The sequence below is a fragment of the Bidens hawaiensis genome, unplaced genomic scaffold (assembly GCF_021521415.1).
Source record: "Bidens hawaiensis isolate Kalapana, Puna unplaced genomic scaffold, B.hawaiensis_p1.1 tig00011225_1, whole genome shotgun sequence".
NCBI lineage: Eukaryota > Viridiplantae > Streptophyta > Magnoliopsida > Asterales > Asteraceae > Bidens > Bidens hawaiensis.
Genome location: NW_027491871.1, coordinates 214,324 through 232,808, shown reverse-complemented (window position 1 = coordinate 232,808; position 18,485 = coordinate 214,324). Strand labels below are relative to the sequence as shown.

The window sequence follows — 18,485 nt, the reverse complement described above, 5'->3', positions numbered from 1 at the left end:
AACACAACAGATCCTTTGGTTAAAGCAAAACAATTGTTAAAATCTGTTAAGAAAGTTCAGTTTGTTAATTCAACTGGAACTGACACGTTACAGAGTTTTTCTGATTGTTCAAACCTTGATTTTTATATGAAAAAGAAATCTATTACGTATGATGACTTGCACAAAGTGCATGTTCCTGGAGTTTCACATCAACTTAGGTTACACCAGTTTCTGTCAAAACACAATATACGTTTGTTGACATGAGAACATGCTTTTTATGCGGTGAATGTGGTCGAAGAAACTGTGGTGTGAAGAAATTACAGAATCTTCATCCATTTATCAAGGAACAATCCAAACCACTTCCTTTGATTAAAGAAATTCTAAAAAGACCCATGTCTTGTGATGAGACTCACATTGTGTTTTCAAATGTGAATCCACACAAAGTGATTTATATTGATGTAAGCAAAGTTAATTTAAAACCCAAATTTGTTCATACGAAACCAATTAGTAAAAATGTGAACACAAATGTAGTTCAAGCTGCATACTTGAGACGAAAGTCAAAAAGGCTTGTGACTTATTCACAAGCAGCTAAACCGCGTTTAGATTCAATCAAAATTAACTCTTCAAGTGAAATTAAAAAGGTGCCCAAGACTGAGGCATGGGCCGCCTTTTTGAACTAATCATTTTACATCTATGTGCAGAGCTCATCTAAGACTATACATGATGAAAATTGGATTTTGGATAGTGGATGCTCTCGTCATATTACCGGCAACATCAACCTACTAACAAATATCAAGAATATTCAATGGGCTAATACATTAGCGAATGGGCTCATCTAAGACTATACCTGGTGAAAACTTAAAGTACAACGAATGACTCATTCGTTGTACCTCATTCGTTATACATTCCATAACAAATGACCCTTACATTGACGGAAGGACACATTCATTATACAAGCATAATGAATGGCCGTAATACATAACGAATGACAAACATAAAATCCCCAAAATGCCCATTACATTAATAATAAATAATTATAATAGATAAACAAAGACCGAGACGACAATACCATGCACTAACAGACAGACCATATAAATATTAGGCGGTCCGTCTAATCTGTTTGTTTGGCCTATTAAGGCTAAAATTCATTTTAACACTTTGTTATATTTTGATTAACCTTTGTATGACCATTTACAAGTATAAAAATAAGTTTACTAAATCTGGAAATAGTTTTAACAGAGTTTTAATCGATTATAGCTCTGATTATAGTTTTAAACTAAATAAACGAACTTAAACGAGTATTAAAACAACCTACCTTCCTTCCAAGCTAAAAAAAGAACATAGGGATTGTTAAGAATAGCTCCTAAAACCTCTAGAACACTTGATCAAAACCTTCTACTTGGTCAGAACCTCTTAATCATACTTGAACTTGCTTATGAACTCAAGAACACCTTAAAACACTAACTAGTTTGATCTTTTGAGTGATAGAATGATTTCATATGTCTTGTGCATGAAATGGGCGTGCAAGGCTTGCTATTTATAGGCCAGGTTACATAACTGAGTCATTGATGTGGGGAAAATATATATATAAATAAAACACGAATCGCGACTAAGCTTTAAAAAACCAAACAACCTATTTAGTTCACACAAACGGCAAGTGTACCGGTCGCGTATAGCAAAGAAAAGGAAAGTCCGGGTATCGAACTCGAAGACACGTGAGAACGGCTCAGAATATAAACCTTAATCCAAGTCCTACCTAATAATATTTAATTTATTTTATTATTAAATACTTAACCTAACTTATTTTAACTAAATTAATTAACTAAACTTAACTTAACTTACTGAAACGCTTAACGAAACTCAGAAACTTAACTACAATCGGAGAAAACGTCTACCTAGGTAAGAATCATATTGAAGGTATATAAGTTAATGGATTGAAGACCCTCATGACACCGGTTCCTAAGGATAACACAACTAAGGTTTACTCAAGAAAGATAGATCACCACTCAGTCTCACTAACAACCTCTAACTTACACTTAGTTGATTTTATGAACAAACCGGGAAACGAATTGTTAAAGTGCTCTAATGTCGACTCTCCTCTCGGTCTCACCGACACACTACCATAATGGATACGAATACTACGCTACCAAGGATAGAGGAACAATTTAGTTTAACTTAAACTAGATCAACTAATCGCTCATAAAACCCAAACCCGACAAGAACCGAACCCGCTCTCGCGCGATCCTAGTCCTAACAAGTAAAAGCTATGAGACGACCTTACTTCCTATCACCTCTCAGTCTCTAAGAAGGTGTTCACCCGCTGATTATAATCAATTAATATACCCACTTAAACCCTACGGTTGATCACCCCGCAAACAATCTCTAAACACAAAGTAAAGAGTTCAAACAAGCAACAATCAATCAAAACTTATTCAATTAATCAAAGAAAGAGTTATATGAGTATAATTAATAAAAACACAACCACTAAACACAACCTAATTCAATGTTAAACCAAACTTTCATTAACAAATCAAGTCATGATGATCAACAATCCATATTACTCATTAAAACCTAACAATAAACATCTAACCTTGGTAGAACTAACACGTTTAGCCAATCATAATAATGAACAGTAGATGAAATAGATATAATGATAAACATGTTCATATAAATCTGATTACAAAAGGTTTGAATGCTTAAAAACCAAAAACGAACTCACAAACGTTAAAATAGTCAAAACCGACAACCGAAGGATAAAAGATAAGACCGTAAGCTTGTCCTTCTTGGTTTCTCCTCTAGAGCAGGTGTGGGATGGCTGGAAACTTGATTCAAGTCGTTCATAGGGCTTTAGGGTTTATATATGTGTTTAAACACCTCCTTCCTAATATAAAATAGGTTAAAACAAGCTCACTAGGCCCACTAGAAGACAAGATAGACGTGGTAGCTGATTCTTGAACATTCTAGGCAGCCTTGGGACATGTTGGAATCTACCACATGCTTCTTGAATGGTATGACCTGGTCGCATAGCGCGGACATGACATTCTCTGACGTTTTTCGAATTTCAGCTCGTTTATCTTCTTTTGTGCGTACCGGCTTCATCCGAGCTCCGTTTTAGCTGATTCTTTTTTACATTTGACTCTTTTTCTCGCTCTCTTCAACATGGGACCTATCACATGCACAAACATGTAATTTCATGCAAGAATAAAAAAATAATCATTAACGTTTAAGCACAAAATAACACAAAAACGGGATAAAACGCTATGTGTTTTGCAACACATCAAATATCCCCACACTTGAACCTTTTTTGTCTCTGAAAAAGAAATCTACACAGGATCATAACCAAGTGAAAATCAACAAACTCCCAGATTATTTAACATTACTAAAGCACAAGAAACAGCTCGGCATATTGACCGCGATTACCGGTATTGTTGTCCACTTAAACCCAACCACTAACCAATCAAGCCCCCATTTGCATTAAGAGTTTTAAGTCAAAAATTCAAGGCTACACCTACCCCATCTCAGACAAAGAGAGCTAGAAGAACTAGAATCGAAGCAAACTGGTTCGACAAATCACCATAAGCCAAGGACTCGTTGATGGTACTAATTAGATGCACTTGGTGAAATTTGATGGATGAATGGTCATGTGGAGGTCGTACGAGCTATTCCTAAATATTATTGGACTTTGTCCTATAAATTCCTAATATGATATTTATTGACTAAGAACCTTCGAGCCCCAATTGTGTATCCTCAGAGTCACCATCCGCAAGGTAACACGTAAACTCTAAGTCCCGTCTAGTATGTGGACTTTGGCCTCTTTTACTAACTTTAAAGAATGCTTCTTTGGCATTTTACTATACATAATTTCTTCACAAGCATTTGCATTTCTTGAACAACTTTTGATAACACAATACATAACTTTCAATACATACTTCTTTTTTTCTTTTTCATCTTTTTTTCTTTTTTTCTTTTTTTTTATATCACCCTATAGTATATAACTATTTCTAAGCTCGTAAAAAGATGGACATGTGGTGTGTGCTGGTTTGAGTGCATCTAAGTATAACCATCTCAAAGTTTTCAGATTTTGGTGATCCTCCCCAAGCATCGAAATTTGGTTTCACTGTTTTTCAAATTATTATATATATAAAAACTGCTAAAGAGGACTATCAAAGCTAGTTAAGCCTACCGACACATCCCAAAATCAGATATGCAAACCATCCCTTCTTTTATTATTATTATTATATTTCAAAAGTTCTGAGAGTTCGTTAGCATATTGGTAATAATATCATTTCCTGCTTAACGTAGAACAAAAGCAATTTTCAAGGGACGTTTTTCTTTAAAACTTTTTTTATTTTTATATTAACTCCCAAGATTTTCAATATTCTTTTATTTTTCTTAAAAATGAAAACGTCAGTTCCCCATCCTCATACTTAAATTTCACATTGTCCTAAATGTGAAACAAGGAAAAGACAAAACTAAACATAAAGAAAAATAAAGTGGAACAGACTCCCCTGGTATATGTGATCATGAAAGTGTGCGGTGAATCATGTTCCTCGCCCTCCTATTCGAACTCCAGCTTAAAACTCCAGTGCTCTCTATCAAGCTATCACTCACGAACGAAAGCGGAAATCCTCCAAAACAAGTGGCATCCCCACACTTGATTATAATCATCTCATCAACCGTCATCAACCAACCATAGAATAACCTGCAAACAAGAAAAGAAGCAACTGGAGTATCGGATAAACAAAACCAAAACTAAAATAAAAATGAAACATATTACCGGGTTGCCTCCCGGAAAGAGCTAAGTTTACACAAAAAGTCTTCAGCCAGACTTGCTCCCGAAACCTCAATCAGGAGGCTTCTCCTTTATCCGCTTCCCATCAATACTCCTCAACACTCTCCTCTTACAACTGGTCGGGAAGAAACCAACTGCACCGCTTTCATCGGCCCAAACATACAACGTGAACTTGGCCCACCAACTCGTAGACTCCCTCAAAAGTGATTCCTTGAAGTGAAAAGGGAGTGACGAACTCTTATGCACACCATGATCTCTGAGCCTAGATATCCTCCTTATTCTTTTAACCAACTTTTTAAACCTAGACACGTCCCGAATGGAGATTGAGTACGGTTCATGTTTTGGTTTTTCACAATCAAAATGCAATGGTGGGAAGACTGAATCACCAACCACCTTATGGCTCTCCTCACAAGGCTCCTTCTTGACCCCCACACTTGGCTCGTTATATAGTAAATCTTCGAGCAACTTCAAATCACCAAGTGGGTCAAATTCTCCATCATCCATCACTGTAAAATCCACCAGCTCGTCACCAAACTCACCCCTAAACTCTTCCTCCCATGAAGGAACATACTCCTCTGACTGGTTTTCCATCCCCAAATTCTCACATTCGATAATCGGCTCACTAAGTTGTAATTGACTCATTAAACCAAGCCAAATTCCATCTAAAGCTTGTTGGGTCGGAAATGGGGCATTTGGATTTGTATCATGGATGATGCGCAACCAGTCAAACATTACCTCATCCGGATCTGGTATTTGCTCAATGTGTTCACCGGATGAGTTTTCATAACCCAGAAGATTCCCCCTTAAATCAAACATCAAACGTAACCGGAGTTTCACTCGATTTTTTGCTTTGCAATCCAAAATCCTCTGTATCTCAATCTGCCAAATGGTGTAACGTTTTTGTTCTTTGACTCCATTCCCGTAAGTCTCCATTACTGCACACTTAAACAGAAACGGATCACGGGCACCAGATAGTAGTAGACGAAAATTAATTAAAACTAAAATTAAACTATTTAAAAGAAAACTAAAATAAACTATATTAATCTAAATATATCTACAAAACTATAAAAAGCAAGTCCTCAACTCGGTTCGTTCTCTAATCGCCTCAACCCATTTCCCGGCAACGGCGCCAAAAACTTGATGTGCGAAAATATATATATAAATAAAACACGAATCGCAACTAAGCTTTAAAAAACCAAACAACCTATCCTGGTTCACACAAACGGCAAGTGTACCGGTCGCGTATAGCAAAGAAAAGGAAAGTCCGGATATCGAACTCAAAGACACGTGATAACGGCTCAGAATATAAACCCTAATCCAAGTCCTACCTAATAATATTTAATTGATTTTATTATTAAATACTTAACCTAACTTATTTTAACTAAATTAATTAACTAAGCTTAACTTAACTTGCTGAAACGCTTAACGAAACTCAGAAACTTAACTGCAATCGGAGAAAACGTCTACCTAGGAAAGAATCATATTGAAGGTATATAAATTAATGGATTGAAGACTCTCACGACACTGGTTCCTAAGGATGACACAACTAAGGTTCACTCAAGAAAGCTAGATCACCTCTCAGTCTCACTAACAACCTCTAACTTACACTTAGTTGATTTTATGAACAAACCGGGGAAACGAATTGTTAAAGTGCTCTAATGTCGACTCTCCTCTCGATCTCACCGACACACTACCCTAATGGATACGAATACTACGCAACCAAGGATAGAGGAACAATTTGGTTTAACTTAAACTAGATCAACTAATCGCTCATAAAACCCAAACTCGACAAGAACCGAACCCGCTCTCGCGCGATCCTAGTCCTAACAAGTAAAAGCTATGAGACGACATTACTTCCTATCACCTCTCAGTCTCTAAGAAGGTGTTCACCCGCTGATTCTAATCAATTAATATACCCACTTAAACCCTACGGTTGATCACCCCGCAAACAATCTCTAAACACAAAGTAAAGAGTTCAAACAAGCAACAATCAATAAAAACTTATTCAATTAATCAAAGCAAGAGGTATATGAGTATAATTAATAAAAACACAGCCACTAAACACAACCTAATTCAATGTTAAACCAAACTTTCATTAACAAATTAAATCATGATGATCAACAATCCATATTACTCATTAAAACCTAACAATAAACATCTAACCTAGGTAGAACTGACACGTTTAGCCAATCATAATCAATGAACAGTAGATGAAATAGATATAAATGATAAACATGTTCATATAAATCTGATTACAAAAGGTTTGAATGCTTAAAAACCAAAAACGAACTCACAAACGTTAAAATAGTCAAAACCGACAACCGATGGATAAAAGATAAAACCGTAAGCTTGTCCTCCTTGGTTTCTCCTCTAGAGCAGGTGTGGGATGGCTGGAAACTTGATTCAAGTCGTTCATAGGGTTTTAGGGTTTATATATGTGTTTAAACACCTCTTTCCTAATATAAAATAGGTTAAAACAAGCCCATAGGCCCACTAGAAGACAAAATAGATGTGGTAGCTGATTCTTGAACATTCTTGGCAGCCTTGGGACATGTTGGAATCTACCACATGCTTCTTGAATGGTATGACCCGGTCGCATAGCGCGAACATGACATTCTCTGACGTTTTTTCGAATTTCAGCTCGTTTAATTTCGTTTGTGCGTACCGGCTTCATCTGAGCTCCGTTTTAGCTGATTTTTTTTATATTTGACTCGTTTTCTCTCTCTCTTCAACATGGGACCTATCACATACACAAACATGTAATTTCATGCTAGAATAAAAAATAATCATTAACGTTTAAGCACAAAATAGCACAAAAACGGGATAAAACGCTATGTGTTTTGCAACACATCAGTCATAAATAGGTGTGTGACACGCAAGGCTCGAGATTTGACATCTTTTCCTTACACGGGCTAATAGACGGACCTTATAATCATGAGACGGTCCGTCTCATAAATGCGGCCAACCTCGTCCCAAGACGTAGGCTTGTGAGACGCCTCGTCTCAACCAGAAAAGCTTTGGGCCTTAGTTTGGTTTGATACAGAACGTTTAATAATGAGATGGTCCGTCTCATTCGACTTTTGTATAATTACATATTAGACCCTGCATTTCAAGTTTGGAAAAATGACAAAATGGTCCCCAAAATTTTAAAGTTGTCAAAAATGGTATGGAAGTTTTCGGGATGTTACACTATGATTGGTACACGTGGCAACACATGATTATGCCACATTATTGTAAAAAAAAATTCAGTTTTATTTTCTTTTTTCTATAATTACCTTTATGTTATTTTAGGTTCTAATTTATGATTTCGAATTCTATATATAAATTAAAAATAATGATTTGGTGATGTTTGTCCATTTTACTCATGGCACCATATGATTGTGCCCCATCAATATTGTTTTTTTTTTCTTAAAATTTTTTATGTTAGTTTTTTTATGTATCAATAATGTTTATGAATTTATGCTGATACTGTCGATACTGATCGACTTTGTTGTCTTTTTCGTTTTTTATATTGATTAAATTCGTCAAAGCTTTTTTTATTTAAATATCTATCTATGTTATTTTTTTGGAACTTATTACTAATTTATGATAGTGATGTAGCACTAATATACCATCGATGCGAACGGAATTTGTGTCCAGTTTGCCATTGCAGCCCGTGGATTTTGTTTTTTCTAAGTATGTTAATTTGTTATATTTTGACGTTGGCGAATTTATTTTTGGGTTTAGCTTTGCTGATATAATCTGGTACCAACCGATTTCACGTCGATTAGTCTAAAAAATGCACGTGTCTTTGTCGATATTATAATTTTTAGCATTTGATCGTTGATGATTTTATTTTTAGTTTAGCTCTAGTACCGCCCCGGCCGAATTTACGTCGGCTCGCTGATACACCCCACAGATTTTACCAACGAACTGCAAGTCACTTTAATATGTTTCTCTATTATAAATTATAGGAATATCAATAATATCCTGTGTGTTTAACATTTGAGGCTTATTATCGTTACTGGCACTATTATTATTTCGCGTCACTACACCCGCAACACGTTGTTAGCTAGTTTTATTTTATATTCGAACTAAATATATAATACCAAAAAGTTTGAAAATAGTTGTGGCGGGAAGGTGATTTGAGAAAAGGCTGCAAAAGGAAATTATTGAACGGAGACATCATTAGTCACCTTTCTCTATTTGGGTTAGACTCCAAATAAGGTAACCCGGACTTAGAGTTAAAACACAGTCAAAGTTGGTGAAAGGTTATGTGGAGAATCTAGTACGCCGAAAGGTATAAAGCAAACCAACACATATCTATCAACTCATATCATAATTACCAATATTCTATTCATAATTATTATCTCAAAATAAATATAAGAAAATCCACAATATTTGAAGGCTTTGTGAACGATTGAAACTAATGTTCATCCCATCCCACCCTGATCATTTTATTTTAGCCCCAAAGTAGGTGGGGTGGTGTTCCTGCCCACCCAAGCCCTCCGGCCTCGACATGTTTGATCTATCCGCTTCCCACCCTTTTTAGTCTTTAACTCCTTTCCAAATCGGTGTGGTGACCTTAAGTTGATGTGCTTTTTGTCAGGCCCCAGGACACAAGCTTGGTTGCCCGAGCCGACCCCCTATGACACCCAAACCACGTTACCACTCCATCAAGGTGAGAATGGCATAATAAGTTATGATTCTAAAAACATTAAGTTAATAATTATTCAACTCTAGTTGAATATGAAGAACATTTTCTATTAATAATTAGGGTAAGTCAGCAAAGATGAAAAAAGGCAAAAACCAAAGAAAAAGTGAAAGAAAGTAAAGCAAAGACATAACCCTAAACTAATAATACAAATAACTGAGTGTTAGTACTATCTTCTGTCTACTTCTGCCACCTCTCTTCAGTCATATCATTCAACTCTCACTTTACTCCCTCCAATCAAATCATTCCATTCCAAAAATGGGTGTCTGAAAAACTGATAGATTTTGCTTCACTGGTTGATTTGAGTGAAACGACTGTTCTCCCCAGTTGCCATAACTAGATCCATTCAAACCTACAGCAGGGGTACCCACTTGAATTGTTGATTCACTGGTACTGCCATTATTATTCTCTTGTTGAATAAACCCTTCACTAGTATAGGGGTACCCATTGTTGGTTGTACATGAAGGGTATTCCATGATGTATGGCGTCGTATTCGGAACTTGATAACTGCTTTGATTGTTGTACCCTAACACGGAGTTCCAGTAATCAGGCGAAGGGTCTTGTTTCACTGGCAACGCGAAGCTAAGGATGTTCGAGTGAGTCGGTTGTTCAGAAGTTGTGGCGAGATCTTGGTTGGCTGATCTTTGGAAGGTGTCGGCTGCGGTTAGGTCCATTGAGGTCTTGGACTTGTTAGACAAGCCACCGATTGCGAGGTTTTTGTTGGCGATGCTGTTCACGTCATATCGGCTCATGTCGAAATTTGTGACTGCGTTTAACCCTCGGAATTTGATGGCTGCAATGTCATAGGCCTCTGCTGCCTCTTCTTGTGTACCTAAAGAAAATAACGAATTTACTGGTTATTGAAAGTTCCCTCTTTTCACAAGCATAAGTAAACGAGTTCGTGAAACCAATGTTTTCATAACCGGGCCAACGTCTTACTAGTTCATCTGTAGGATCAGTCAAAACCGTTTTTTTATAAAAACGGATAGCGACGTAAATAATTTAACAATAGAACATAATACAGTGAATTTGAAATAAAATATAGAAGTGCATTAAGCTTTGTGTGAATTTGTAATATTAATTAAGTAGTAAAGTAGATCACTAAATGCTATTTTGCTAGGAATAAAACAAAAACCAGAACTTATTCTAAAAATCCGGTTTTAGTCTGATCAATAGGCAGCCGGTTCAAATGCATACAACCGGACCAGTTATTTGTCCGCCCTCTCAATCGAACCAGCCAATCAAGAAGAGTAAGAAGAGTATTATCATATAGTTTGGTTTAAAATGCTAACTCAAACGCTACATACAAGTTAAAACATCACATAATCAGTAGCATAACTTCATAGCTTAATAACTGACATGATCATATGTTAGAAAAATGAGCGACTTACTGAAGGTTCCGAGGTAGAGATCTTTGTTACCGGCAACTCGTCCGATTCTTGCTTGCCAACGTCCATGTTGATGGTGCCTGCATTTTAAGATCCGTTAGAATTGAACTTCATTACTCAAAACAAAACATTAATAAAAACCCTATTACTTGAGGTCCAATTTTTTTTCACATTGGTTAAATTTTTTGTTAACAATTTTCATTGAACATGCCTCAGACTCTAGATGTATGGCCGGAGGGTGATGTAGAAAGGGCCCCACCAAATTTAAGTTAAAAAGAATCTAATGTTATCTAATAGTGAAAAAGGTGGAATCCAACTTAAAATATGACAAAATATTTTAGAGAGAGATAGGAATTAGTGATTTAAATATTGACCAGACACCATTTGGTTCAATTACTTGAAAGTACAAATAACATATTACCTTGTGACACCCCTATAAATAGAGGCTCCTCTAGAAAACCCACTACTTTTCCTGCACATTTTCAATGAATTAGATACTATCTATAATCAATATAATGATAAAATGACAATTAACAAACCATTTAAAAAGGACCATGAAATGCTAATTTAACAAATTAAAAAATTACCTTCTAAGTGAAGCAACAAACTCTTGTCTAGTCATGTTCTTCATTTCCTCAATCTCTTTCTCATAGTTGCAAACCTATAGATCATAAATAAACATAAAGGATCCGATTTTTTGCAACCACATATAGAATTCTTTTAAACTTCAAATACAATTCGTTACCGGAAAATTCGTAGTGGTGGTCAGACCCCAGTACTTAAGAGTTGCGAGATCATAAGCTCGAGCGGCCTTGTCTTCTTTATCATATCCACCTGAATATTTAACAATATATTTTACATCAAAAACTTAATAAAATTTCTTATTTAAATTATTCACAAAAAAAATGTCGCTAAATTTGGTCGAAAAGATTTTTTCGACCAGCTAGCGATCTCGTAGCATAATCTGAATAATAATTTAGAAAGTTTTGATCATTTGAACATACTCGACAAGATAACTGACAGTAACAATAATTTCAAAAAATGAATAATTTTAATAATAAAAAATAAATAAAAAGATCATATCTGAATCTCTGATACATTGCATGCAGCTAATAATTTGAAAGAAAAACATCCAAGAGTAGAAGATCAAAAACTCACCCAAGTAAACTGAAGATCCAACCAATCAATCAGTACATGCAAGAAAAACAAAAGCAAACAAAAACAAATGATTAAATTAGGGTTCTTGAAAAACATACGCACGATAGCATGAAACCGCCATACATGTTTCAAGTTATTTAAAGTTTTAAAACTATAAAACTAGCAGGCTATTATCACCGCCGGTGGTTTTAATGAAACCAGAAAATCTGAGCCGTTAATGGGTCTTTTATTTCCTAGGGATCAGAAATAAATTTATTTAAGTTCGACTCAGATTTTTGGTAGCTATCACGGCGCATGTTAGCCGGTGCAGTCGGTGTATTTTAGTCATTTTACCTTGTCTTCCTTTCCGACTTTGCCCTTCTCGTCTGCAACTATTATCCCATAAATGAGCTTCATATCTACCGGTCCATCGGTGCCTTCAATAGATAATTAATAATATTTAGAAAACAGTTTTAATATTTAAATGAGTTTGACCACTTGAATGGATTTTCTTATTATTTGTTTGATAAAGATAAATAAAAGTTTATAAAGATTCTTTAAATATTTTCTAACTAATAAGTATTTGATAAAGATTTACACAATACTTATATTCATATATAATTTCCAAAAAAAAAAACTTATATTCATATATTTTTTAATCAACTAAATGGATTTATACTAAATATTTTGTAACGGTTTATTAAAGATTTTAATAATCTTTAGAAAAGAGTTTGTTCATATGATTTTGATCATACAAAATGAATTTTCTGATTAATATTTTTATAAAACTTTATAATAAGCTTTAGAAAAGAGTTTTACTCATATGATTTTGATCATACAAAATGGATTTTCTGATTAATATTTAGTAAATATTTCCATATAATTTTATAATAATCTTTAGAAAACAGTTTATATGATGATTTTGATCATACAAACTGGATTTTCTGAATAACATTTTGTAAATATTTATATATAACTTTGTAAGGATTCCAAGTAATCTTTAGAAACAGTTTTATTCACATGATTTTGATAATACAAAATGGATTTTCTGATAATATTTTGTAAATTTTACAATCTTTAGAAAACACTTTTAACTCATATGATTTTGATCATGTAAGTATATCTTCTGAATAATATTTCACCTTGTAACACCACGGTAAATAGAAGTCCTTTGGCCGAAGGTATCAACAGCTTTCTTCGCCGGAGAGTTATCTTGTTGCGGTGGTGCAGGTGTCACCGCCAGCTGCTGCTGGTTGTCCGATGAGAACCCATGTAAGAAGCTAGCAGCAATAGTCTTCAACTCAGAGTCATAAACTGAGGCGGTGTGATCATCTGGAAAGTGACCAGATCCGGTTGAGGCGGCTGAGCTGCAGCCGCCGAGAAAGTCTTCAAGTTTAGGACTGCCGTCGGTGATAACAGTTAAGTTGTGGTGGTTGGTGTTTGCTTCATCTGTAAAAGATTAAAAAATATATATTAAATATTAATATTATTGTGTTAAGATGTTTGTGTAGTTTTAGTTAAATTTAAATGGTTGCGAATATCGCGTCCAGTTAATCTCTGAGTACTCTCTCCCTAGACTAAGTACGGAGTCTAGGTAATCTTTGAGTACTCTCTGCCTAGACTAAGTACGGAGTTGGTAAACCGAAGAAAGTCTAGAACCATAATTTTATAAAGTGAGAAGAGAGTAGTACGGTGGTGTAAGGCAACGGAGTGTGATGGTTGGTAGATGGTGTTGGGGTTGGAAAGAGAGAAGGTAAGCCAGTTGTTGTTATGATCCTGAAGATGGGTGGGTTGAGAAGAATCCATGTTGTTCATAGTTTCTTGATAAATGTGTGTGTGCAGTGTGTGAAAGGAAGTGTTTGAATTGTTTTTGTTGTGTTTGTCTTGAGTTTTTTTATTTGTTTTGGGAACAAGCGTTGCTTATGTAATGTTATGTGCTTGGAGACAGGGTTGATGATTTTGGGGTGATGTGTGACATACTTTTTCTTTATTTTGTTTCCTTTGTTGTGCTAGGTTTGGGCGGGGTGGGGGTTGGGGTGATGGAGTTAAAAGATTTGAATAATAATAATAATAATAATAATAATAATAATAATAATAATAATTGAACACAGATAATTTCATTAAACTTTTAGGTGACTTGTTTTATCATATTGCAAAACAATTAAACATGAATAAACTAGTTTTAAAAAAGGTAAATGATCTAAAAGAATACTAAACTTGACATATACGTATTCAGGCAATTAATTGTACCTATCATTATGTATAGTGTAGTTCATACATGATACCAAATGTCAATTTGCGAAAGCAATCTCTCTTAATACTAAGCTTTCTATCAATAAGTAACTTAAGATTGTATTTAAGTTAAGAATAAGAAAATAAGATAAACTAAAAAAGTAAGCTTAATATGAGCTCTAGAGAATAGAAGAAATCATATGAGAAAGGGTACCTACCGACAATTAAATCATCAAAGATGGAATGAATATGTAAAAAGATAATGGAACTGTCTTGGAGCCTAATTCAACAAAAGTGTGTGAAGTGCTAAAATGGATTTATACCAACCAGGTTAATCTCACCTTACGAGGAACAAAGTTAATAGATTAATATATTTATAGAATAAATTGTATAGATTATTTGTGTTGATTTATCAACTATTATCTCTTATTATGGAGAATCTCCTTGTACATGTATATATATTATACTAGGTTAGGTACCCATGTAGAACACAGGTTAAAATAAATAAATTTATTTAAGTAATAACACAATGTGAAATATAAAAAGTATGTTCTACATATATAAAGATATAATATATGGTAGAATAAATTACACAATATAAAAATGTTGAAAATTCGTAAATCTCTAAATTACGATATTTATAATTTTAGCTGTAACTTTATCCTTCATAACTGACAATGTGTTAAAACATGTTGTCTTAAAAACAAACAAAACATCTAAAGCGATTGATCTTAGCTTTTATTAATCTTTATCGAAAAACAAAATAAATTGAAAATTACCTTTTTTAAAATTTGAAATTAAATATTTTATCTAAATTAACGTGTAATTTCGTTACTTATACAAGCTTAATATTAATAGCTAATACAATATATTTATATAAAAAAATAATATATTTATGTTGGTATTAAAATTTTTAAACCAGGAAATAATTATTAAAAATAGAAAATAATAAATTAAAAGAAAAAAGAACAAAATACAAAACTAATTTTTAATCAAATATAAATGTCTAAACATAGCATTTGCTACTCTATAGCAGTGGACATCTCACCAAAAAATAAAATACTTTATTATATTATAGTATTTTTGAAACCTGCTTGATACTCGGATTCCGTTTAAAGAAAATTATGAAATGAAGAGAAATTTATAGCAATATTTTTACTATAAATTATATGATAATAAGTTACATTTACAATTTACAAATGTATTGCTACAAATACAAATATCTAGAAACATTATATACAACATTTGATGAGCTTTTCAAGCAAATAAGTTACCTATTCCTTGGTTTTTCAACATACAATCAGCAAGGTGCTGAATTGAACCAGTCACTAATCATATATGGATTAACTCCGTTATTATTTAACATTAATCCATATTATTCCTCCTACACATAAAATTGTAATGATCTAAGGGCACGGTAACGATACACCTTGTAGTATGACTGAGCAATACATGAACTCCCCCTGGCTCTTTAGGCAGAATACGGATGGTGCGCTTGAGTCATCGGCCTTTATGCTTCTTCCAGGCCCATTTTATCAAGCAGGAGCTACATTTATCTTGGACAATGATTGCATTACACCTTAAATCTTCCTATGGTGAAATTGCAGCACTTCGAATGGGCTTGGTCCATCAAAATTTTGTGTTTCTTTCTGAGCTATGTACTTTTTTATAATGCCTCCAATTCAAGTCATGATAATTCCATTTGGCTAGCTTCTCTTATAAACCAATCTGCAAAGGACCTTTTACACCATGCTATTTAATCTCTTGCATTAATTTTGTCTATTCCATAATAATCTGCAAATGGGCTTCTTTCATCATTTGGTTGTGCTTGCTATTGTAATGCTTCCATAAAACTGTGCAAATAGCCTTGTCAATCTTTTTACACAAAATTAATAGAGTTGGATATATCCTCTTCAGTTCCACCACTTGTGAGAACTGAAAAATGTTTCCATAAAACTGTTGCTTTACTCTTTATATTTGCACTATATTTCCTTTCCCTAATTGATCATGATTAGTACCAGTGTTACAAATTTATTAAATCAATCCCCACCCCACAAGGAAAAAACTCACCAATTTTAAACCAATGGCAATGTTTAAGCCCAAACTTGCACCAATGAAGAATTTTATGTCCACGTGGTGTTTTTTGATTGGGTTATACATTCATGTAACGGTGATACCTTTCAATAGATTTGGTAAAATGCCTAATTAAAATGGCCATTATGTGATTTTCCATTATTATTATTATTATTGTTTTATTTACCTGCTAGTGCAGAACTCGTTCACTCTAGGAACTCAACAGCAGAGTCGAGCAACTTTTTCTGGGATGCAAGACCGGTTCTGTGTTGAATCTCATCTCGAACCTAAATAGCAAAAGTCTAAGTATGAATAATTACTCAACTGAGAAATTTTCAAACTTTTTTTAACAGCTCCACCAACCATATTCACTTTGGATTTTAAAGGCGGCAGGTAAACAAAACAACTTCATCTCCTTCCCTTCATGTATTTACTGGTAAAGAGAGAGGATATTAAATAATTATCATTGTAAGAACTAAAATTTGTAAGAACTAAAATAATACTTTCTGAAGGGTACACATGGAAAATGTGAAGCAATTTAGAAGCTCATTCTTTGCATATCATGGAAGGATACGAACCGAGCCTTCTTTGTTTTATCAAATGTGAAAATCAACTTTTTTTCCTTCACCACGCCCTAAGAGGATTTTAATAATTAGATATCTTAATGTGCTTATTTAGATAAAAACTAAATTAAAGCCTAAAATATAACTAAAAGTGACAAGAATATCAAGATTGACATACTTTTGGTCTAAAGTGCAAAGGCAGATTCATGAAGACTCACAAACTCATGCATCATTATTGATTCTAGTATTGTTATTGGAACATGATTATTCATAACACCGTCCTTTGAAATCATACCTAGAACAAATGTTAATAATGGTGTTGTCTGTGAATATCCAAATGTAAACATCTCACCTAAAACAAATGTAATTTTGTGAAATAATATAACAATAGAGAGTTAATAATATGATTAATGGAGAAAGTATTAAATTTACCAATAATTGGCTCAATCCTTGGGTGGACAGTGAATGTGTCTGAAAGCCTCTTATCATAATCAATCAAGCCAAGAAAGAACCACGTTGCAGGCTCCTATGATGTATGTAATAAACATATATGAATCCCCAATTATATACACAATGAATTGTCAATAACGATAGGTTAAATCCCCAATTAATAAATTTATTTAACTATTATAAAACTAAGCAGATGATACCGAGTAGGATGCAGAATTTGTAAAGCCATTGGCAATGACTCCGATCTAGGAGCAGACTTTGTAGATTCTTAGAGAGCAGGTCAAGGGGTTAATTCAAATATATGATTACACGGAACATAACCCACCTTTTGAAAATGAATCAAAACTTTTGCCATTGATTTCTTAAGCAATGAATATCAAATTAACACAGTTCAAAGAAAATAGAACCCAATTAGATGAGTTCGATTTGCTAAGGAAAGGGGCAAGAATAAGAATGGTTTAGGGTTTATGAAACTAAAACAGATAGGTTGTTCGGGTTGTAACTTCAAATTAGGGTCGGGTAGAGGATCCGTTTCGTGATTGAGAAAGGAGTATAGGAGGCGGGATTTCAAGAGTGAGGATGGGGTAGGTAGATTGACACGTAGTCGAGAAAAAGTTTTATTTATTAATTAGTATAGATGAATGAGAAAAGGATGGCAAGTATTGAAAATAATGTCTTCTATAATGTTATCATTGCATATCAACCCTAGTCTTCTCCATTTCCTTCCTCCTCACTGGCGGCTACCCTTTCCTCCTCCACTGATCCCACGCTTCCTATAATCTGACCATCCTTTTCTCTATTTACACATCATGAACTCTAAACTACACACCGTTCTTTGGTATATCCAATTCTAGTGAATTTTGTATCATAACACGAGTAAGTTGTGACCATCACCAACATAAATAACTTCATTCTGATAACCCTTGAATCGGAAACTGGCCCCTACACATCATTGTTGGAGTACTTCAGAATCCATTGCAACGCCTTTCTTGTTAATAACCAGCTTACCTCCGTTATTTAAAAGCTGATGGGTCCGTCTTAGTTGTCAAAATCAGCTGACATGGCCATCCTACGTGAACCGGCGGTGTGTTATACTTAATCCCCAAATCCCCAACGTTCGAATACTTCAAAATCTCCAAATTATACTCAAGCCCTAATTGAATCAATTTCACTCTCAA

At 34.3% G+C, this 18,485-nt stretch overlaps 1 protein-coding gene across 1 annotated transcript; it reads right to left on the bottom strand.

The window, feature by feature from the left end:
* Positions 1-9,388: 9,388 nt before the first annotated feature.
* Positions 9,389-14,012, bottom strand: LOC143537516 (AP2-like ethylene-responsive transcription factor AIL5). The gene is made up of 9 exons (XM_077031266.1): positions 13,681-14,012; positions 13,132-13,438; positions 12,344-12,426; positions 12,011-12,019; positions 11,598-11,686; positions 11,440-11,513; positions 11,274-11,324; positions 10,856-10,932; positions 9,389-10,296 (listed from the first exon to the last, which is right to left on the bottom strand). Exons 1-9 carry the CDS (start codon positions 13,802-13,804, stop codon positions 9,707-9,709), a joined length of 1,404 nt encoding a protein of 467 aa, XP_076887381.1. The 5' UTR covers positions 13,805-14,012; the 3' UTR covers positions 9,389-9,706.
* Positions 14,013-18,485: the final 4,473 nt, after the last annotated feature.

What these genes read in the sequence shown, in the direction of transcription:
- LOC143537516 (XM_077031266.1), bottom strand. Translation starts at nt 13,804, where the DNA reads ATGAACAACATGGATTCTTCTCAACCCACCCATCTTCAGGATCATAAC. An exon ending in CTCCGTTGCCTTACACCACC is followed by an intron (nt 13,439 to 13,680) that starts GTACTACTCTCT and finishes AATCTTTTACAG; the next exon opens with ATGAAGCAAACACCAACCAC. An exon ending in TTTGTTGCTTCACTTAGAAG is followed by an intron (nt 11,325 to 11,439) that starts GTAATTTTTTAA and finishes GAAAATGTGCAG; the next exon opens with GAAAAGTAGTGGGTTTTCTA.